Source organism: Musa acuminata, chromosome BXJ3-4, assembly GCF_036884655.1.
Source record: "Musa acuminata AAA Group cultivar baxijiao chromosome BXJ3-4, Cavendish_Baxijiao_AAA, whole genome shotgun sequence".
In the NCBI taxonomy this organism is placed as follows: Eukaryota; Viridiplantae; Streptophyta; class Magnoliopsida; order Zingiberales; family Musaceae; genus Musa; species Musa acuminata.
This window is the reverse complement of record NC_088352.1, coordinates 8,389,500-8,396,882: the sequence shown is the minus strand read 5'-3', so window position 1 is coordinate 8,396,882 and position 7,383 is coordinate 8,389,500. Positions and strand designations below refer to the sequence as shown.

Genomic DNA, 7,383 nt, shown 5'->3' with positions numbered 1-7,383 from the left:
TATATATATATATATATATATATATGTGAAGCTCAACCGAAATTGACCAAATCAAATCGGGTATGTCGTTCTTTAGCCACATATAATTTAATTCATTTGAGTCTCAAAAAAGAACTTTGACATCGATGGAATACTTTTTTAATTCAAATTTCTAACTCGAGTTCATGTCAGTGGGTAGTTGATAAATAAAATATATATTTCGGGCCATATTAAATGCATTGCGACTAATGTTATATTAATAGAGATTATATCTGATTAATAAATACAATATAATTTCTAGCTTAGATATAAATTAACTTCGCATGTTTCTTTTTTTTTTTTCATTGGTGAAGATGAAATTTAGCTTAAAATTATAATTCCTGTCAATTTTCATCCTTTAATTTGGTATAAGGAGTTCGCTATCCTCATTAAAATCCCTTCAACTCTTTTCATGTTTTTTTTTTTGGGTTCGGACAATCCATTTTCTTGATAATGATAACAATAATAATAATAATAATAATAATAATTAATTAATTAATTAAAAAGATAATTTAATCCCTACCGATCATTGAAGAGCGGCTTCAGTTTCCGAGCTACAAAACGGTAAGAGAGGAACCGAGAACGCTCTTTCAGTCTTCTGGATCGAGGAGGAGATGGAGATCGCGAGGAGAAACACAGCGCCGCTTCTCCTTGCTTTCTTCCTCTTCCCTCTCCTGCTTCCAAGATCCGTTTTTGCTGCTAAGCAGGCATTGCCTTCAATCTGTTCCTCCTCTGTTTCCTCCAAAGATCAGAATTTTCTGACACGCCACAATCTGATTTCCTGTTTATGGACGAATCCTTGTTGCAGGCCTATGTAGTGTACCTCGGGGAGCACTCGCACAGCTCCGAATTGTCCCCTCTGGAGGCTTCCAAGAGAGCCACGGAGTCTCACTACGAGCTGTTAGGATCGGTGCTGGAGGAGTAAGAAAGAAATCGTACAAGTAATTTTGGGTTTTGATCGATCTATCTTGTCAGAGTCTGATGTTGTTGATCAAAAACAGCAAGGAGAAGGTCCAAGATGCAATCTTCTACTCGTACACCCACCACATCAATGGCTTTGCGGCCTACCTCGAGGTGGAAGAGGCCATGAAGGTATCAGGTAGGGCTTGTCTTCGGTTCTTGTTCAGATGTTGTGCTCTTCGAGAGAAGGTCCTGTTCAATCATTGCTTTCTGTTCTTGTGGTTAGAGTACCCTGGAGTTCTTTCGGTGATTCCTAACAGAGGCTACACACTTCATACTACTCATTCCTGGGAATTCCTCGGCCTCGAGAGGGATGGCAGGGTTCCAAAGCAATCACTGTGGAGAAAGGCTCGATTCGGAGAAGACACCATCATTGCAAATCTTGATACTGGTATCACAGTTCGATTCTGGTTTTTACTTTTTACTACAATTTTTTTTCCTCAGGAGAAAATTTGGTTCACTATCATCCTTTCACATCGACAGTTCAGTATCCGTAACATTTTCATGAAACAACAAATTGTCTTTATCTTATTGATAGTTATTACTTCCATCAGTTTAGAAATGCATCTTGACCTTTTCCTCCATTGCATTGGTAGGAGAAGAAAAGTTCTAAAAAGATCAGAAGTCTGCACTTGTTAAAATAGATGACTTGGCTCTGTGCCCTCTGTCGACAGGCACCTTCTTGCCATCTGCATGTAGTTCTTCACCTCCATTATTCTAATTCAGAATTTGAATCTAGACATGTTGGCAATACCAATCTAAAACATGAAGCTCACTTGCTTCAATTAGTCAATTGGGGACACAAGTGGTGTTCTTTGTCAAAGAAGTATGTCTGGGACCATTGACTAATCAACCAATCCAAGCTATAATTGACCATTCTCCAACAGTCTATATTGATGGCAAGCTGATTCTTCTAGGCTTGTTTTCTTATGGTTGTGGATGTTTAGGGGTGTGGCCAGAGGCACAAAGCTTTAAAGATGATGACTTGGGACCAATTCCATCAAAGTGGAAAGGAATCTGTCAGAATGACTTTGATGAAAGTTTTTCATGCAACAGGTCTATTTCTGCAGTCTTTACTTCCTTGTCTTTAGAACTTATTCTGGACCAATAATTGGAAAGGGCACTGCCCTTTCTGATAGATGCATGCCACTTGGACCTAAATTTTCTTGTCTAAAAAACATGTACATATGGTGAGAGAGATATAAAGTAGAATCATCTGTCTACTGTATGCTGTAGTCCTTATCATCATGTGATTTTAAGCAATGAGATTCATGAAGTTACCTCCATGTTTATATGTTGCATGATATTGCATTTTTAATTTTCATTTAGCAAAGTCATGGATGTTTCACTTGCTACTACTCTTTTTCAACATTCCATAGATCTTATTAATTTATTTTTTGACTAAGCAGAGGTGTAGGAGCCACCAATTACCTTATATGTGACTTGAACAAAGTAGTTTTCATTGAGCTTGACATTTTAAATATGAATAGTTTCACTTGGAGATAATTGAGATAGAACAGAAGCTTCTGCAAAAGAATTGTTCTTCTGAACAAGGTGGAGCAACAAAGCTCCTGTATGTGTTTTCAGTACTATAAATATCCACAGTTATTATTATTTGGATTGTCATACTTTTTTAATATTAGTGAAAGTGAGTGATGTCGATGTCATCTAAATTAGCTGTATCAGCCTACAATGTTCATCACTATTATCATAAGGGAAAATATTATTCTATAGTAAGAAGAAAGAAAGTTTTGAGCCATCAAAGTGAGTTCAAATCTTTGTCAGCTATAGCATGGAAGAAACCCTTACACAATCTACTTGTTGGTTTTTACACCATAAAAAAATCTCAAACTCATCAATCATGAACACGATAGCACCCATTCCTTCCATTTAAAAGTCTATAACTTTCAGCAGGTACATGCTTTATCCTAATTGATTCAAAGTCCTTATCTCTGACACTTTTCCATTAATTATCTGGCATAACAAGATCTAACTCAACAAAAAAGTATGATGGTTTTGGAAAATATGCAAGTTGATCATACTTTTTCTTTCAAAAATTTGTCTGCTTCTTCAAAGTAAGCACATACTGGATAAAGGTGAACATGACTCCAGATCTTACATTTCTCGTATAATATATATCATGTAGCATTGCCTGAGTGAGTATGTGGGAAGAAAAACACAATTCATCTTCCAGTTTCTTTTATCTGCAGAAGCCAGCTTGATGTCCTAGATAATATAACCTTTCAAAGACTGTACAATCCACCACTATAATGTTTTCTTCCTGGAAAGCTAGAAGACCCTGTTCCAGATCCAACTGATCAAATAGGACACCATGGTCTCCTAAGCCATCATTAAACATTCTTTTACCCTGGCTTGAGATCACCAATCCTATGCATCCAATCACACACTAACTCTAGTTTTCTGCTTGCTTGCCCATGGATTTTAGTTACAGAGAATACAATGAATTAAACGATACTAGTTTGGAGGTATCTGGTGAGGGATCTCCTGGAGGAGGCATATCTGAAGAACAAATTCATGTTGGCACCCTGCACAAGGCTCCATTTTTATTGATCAAACAACCACTCTGGTCCTGACTTTTTACGGAGATGAAGAGCAGACTTGCTGTTAAATATCGTGTGCAGGGTTCAAATAAATAAAGCTTATCAATTTGTATCAAAAACAAGTCTCATAACTTGTATTTCTTTTGTTATTTCAATATTAATGGGATTTAGAACTCGCTAATATGAAGTTTGAGGAGGATCAATATATGCAATCTTTTTTTGGTATATTGAGAAGTTTTTCTATAGGAATTTGGAAGCAGTCCTATTGTAATACCAAGTTTTACTAACAATTATGGTTGATGTATGCAAGAAAGAATGTGCATGCATGCTTGCTTGCAGTAGATTCTACTGTAGTAGCGAGACAGATTCTGTTGTGTGTTGCAGTCTCAAGAACAATTCTTGGATGCAGGAAGCTGATCGGCGCGAGGTACTTCAACAAGGCTTACGAAGTCATGGTTGGCCCGCTCAACGCCACCTTCCGCTCCCCGCGCGACTACGATGGGCACGGCACACACACCCTCTCCACCGCCGCCGGCGGGGCCGTGCCCGGCGCCAACATCTTCGGCTACGGCAACGGCACGGCCAAGGGCGGCTCCCCCCGCGCCCGCGTCGCAGCTTACAAGGTCTGCTGGCCGCCCGTCAACGGCAACGAGTGCTTCGACGCCGACATCGTCGCCGCCTTCGACGCAGCCATCGAGGACGGCGTCGACGTCATCTCTGTCTCGCTTGGTGGAGACCCGGTTGACTACTTCCGTGATGGGTTGGCCATCGGGTCCTTCCATGCCGTCAGGAAGGGGATCACGGTGGCCTGCTCCGCTGGCAACTCCGGCCCGCAGCTTGCTACCGTCTCCAACTTGTCACCTTGGATGCTTACTGTGGGAGCAAGCACCATGAACAGGCAATTCCCCTCTTCTCTCATCCTCGACAACAACAAGAGAATTCAGGTTGCTTTCCATCACCCACGTTTACTACCTCTGTTCTCAGTTAATCTTTACCTGATACATATCTGTTTCATTCTTATCAGTCTTTCCTTTTCGATCTTCTTCTAGATGACTTTTGGTGCATTTGTTGTTTCTCATCATATCTCTTCCAACCATCTCACACAGGGGGAGAGTCTTTCTCCAAAAGGATTGCCAGGCAACAATGCCTACCCAGTGATCAGCTCCAGAGAAGCCAAATATGCCAATGCATCGGAGGACAAGGCGTGAGTGAATGTTCTTCTTATATGTCATCCATGGATGCACTTCTGACTTCAACCAACAAGATTAAATGATGACTTGAGTAAAGATTCTTACACCAGTCTTTTGATTCTGCAGTAGGTTGTGCTACTTGGGATCGCTAGACCCGGTGAAGGCGACAGGGAAGATCGTTGTGTGCCTCCGCGGCATCACTGCAAGAGTGGAGAAGGGGGAAGCAGTTCTGCAGGCTGGTGGCGTCGGTATGGTTCTCGCAAATGATGCCAACAATGGAAATGAAATCTTAGCGGACGCGCATGTCCTCCCTGCAACCCATATCACCTACTCCGATGGCCTCACCCTCTTCTCCTACCTCGAATCCAACGAGTAAGGTTTCACCGTCGTTCATGTTAAGGCGTATTATAGCAAGCAATAACATGCACTGCAATCTTTTCTAGGTCGCCACTGGGGTACATTACCAGCCCGAAGACAGAGCTTGGGACGAAGCCAGCGCCGTTCATGGCAGCCTTCTCCTCTCTGGGGCCTAATACTATCACCCCGGAGATCCTCAAGGTTCGCCAGAGACGCCACATTACTCCTCCCCATGACCGATGCGGCTTGCTTCCATTGTTTAGCTGAAAGCTCTCCACACTGCTTGCAGCCTGACATCACTGCACCAGGGGTGAGTGTTATTGCCGCCTTCTCCGGCGCCGTTGGGCCTACAAATCTAGACTTCGACACCCGCCGCGTCGCCTTCAACTCGATCTCCGGCACCTCCATGTCATGCCCTCACGTCTCCGGCGTTGCGGGCCTTCTCAAAACTCTCCACCCTGACTGGAGTCCTGCTGCAATCAAATCAGCGATCATGACGACCGGTAACAATCTTGCATGCTCGGACGAAGACATATTGCAATCATGCTTGATGTCACTTCTCTCGTTGCAGCGAGGACGCGGGACAACATGGAGGAGCCGGTGCTGAACTCGTCCTTCGTCAAGGCCACGTCCTTCGCCTACGGCTCCGGCCATGTCCGGCCGAACCGCGCCATGGATCCCGGCCTCGTCTACGACCTGACGACCAACGACTACCTCGACTTCCTGTGCGCGCTGGGCTACAACTCCACCCAGCTCGCCATGTTCAGCAAAGAAGAAGCCTACTCCTGCCCACCGACACCACTCCGCATCGAAGACCTGAACTATCCATCGATCACAGTCCCAGAGCTGTCGGTCTCCGCCACGGTGACGCGCGTGGTGAAGAACGTCGGGTCGCCGGGCACGTACGTGGCTCGGGTGATAGAGCCGAGTGGCGTTGCCGTCGCTGTGAACCCCGCGAGGCTGGCGTTTGAGAAGGTAGGCGAGGAAAAGAAGTTTGAGGTGACAATGAAGGCGAAGGACCGCATATCATGGAACAGTGACTACGTGTTTGGGGCACTGATATGGTCCGATGGCAAACACCATGTTAGAACTCCTCTGGTGGTGAAATTTAGCTCATGGAAGCCATGAATTGGGAGATTGTGAGCTTCTAATATCTTTTCCTTTTTGTTTCTTTTCTGATTGGTGGGCACGATTGATTGAAAGATTAATTAGTTTGTGTGAAAGATTACTGTCGTGTTCAATTATGGCTAACAATAAAGGCAAAGTTCCTTTTTCTTTTTTTTGTTCTCGTTGATAATTTGAGGACTTGCATATGATATAAGATTACAAAATATGATAGACTAAGAAGGCCACTATTTTCTTGCCAGTAAAACTTTTCTTTTTGTATTAGTCCTTACTGGATTGTTTGAGATTATGAGAATTTTTTTTCTTTGGTAAATATTCATAAAATTGATAGGTTTTATTAGTCTTGATGAAAGAAATAAGGTAAGATGCTAGATATGTTTTTTTTCAAAAATCTATCATAAACCATTCATTTATCAATCCTAGCCATCCAAATCGGATCGAAAATTGATCCTTATAATTTATATTTTTTTAAAGAAGAATATATAATTACATATTATGTTTTGAGTACAAAATATAATTGAGTCTTATTCACTTTCATCCTTATAATAAAAGAAATACTTCAATACCATTAATTTTTTTTATAATAAATAAATAAATAAAGGTGAGAAACTTGCATATATGGCCTTTTAGTTAATCTAAGTTAGTTGATTAGTATCCCCTTGAAATATATTGAAAAACAAACATGGAATCAACTATTTTTATATTCATTGTTTAAATTTTTTTAAATTTAATGATAATTATGACTAGTAGTATTGAATCTAAATTTAATGGATTGATATCAATAGGAGTGACATTTGTATGCATGTAGGTGAGGGGTAAATATGATATTTCCAAACTTGAAAGAGGATAGATATGTAAGAACAGCTAAAAGATAATTAATTCCTCTCTAATCCACATTATTAAAGCCGTCATTAGCCGACGAAATCTCGATTACTCCACCCCATTCGCTGTCCGCGAACGGGAAAGTTCATTCGTCCTTACAAAGCAGTATATACGACTCAGGGTGCGACCGAATCACATACCGTCCATGACATTTCCGACGGCTGCAACGGCACGTGTATTCGTGCACTACTCGATCCAGTCAAAGCCAGGAGCACGGACAACGTCCCACGTACCCTATTCGACGCTTGTTGGTACAAGAGCCATTAGACCATCGCTCTTCCAAGAATCAT

At 41.7% G+C, this 7,383-nt stretch overlaps 1 protein-coding gene across 1 annotated transcript; it reads left to right on the top strand.

Annotated features, from left to right (window-relative positions):
- The first annotated feature begins 567 nt into the window (after nt 1-567).
- LOC103981185 (subtilisin-like protease SBT5.3) lies at nt 568-6,361 on the top strand. The gene is made up of 11 exons (XM_009397819.3): nt 568-725; nt 827-939; nt 1,020-1,117; nt 1,205-1,369; nt 1,926-2,034; nt 3,949-4,483; nt 4,646-4,743; nt 4,856-5,101; nt 5,173-5,287; nt 5,376-5,589; nt 5,658-6,361. Exons 1-11 carry the CDS (start codon nt 633-635, stop codon nt 6,212-6,214), a joined length of 2,343 nt encoding a protein of 780 aa, XP_009396094.2. The 5' UTR covers nt 568-632; the 3' UTR covers nt 6,215-6,361.
- Nucleotides 6,362-7,383: the final 1,022 nt, after the last annotated feature.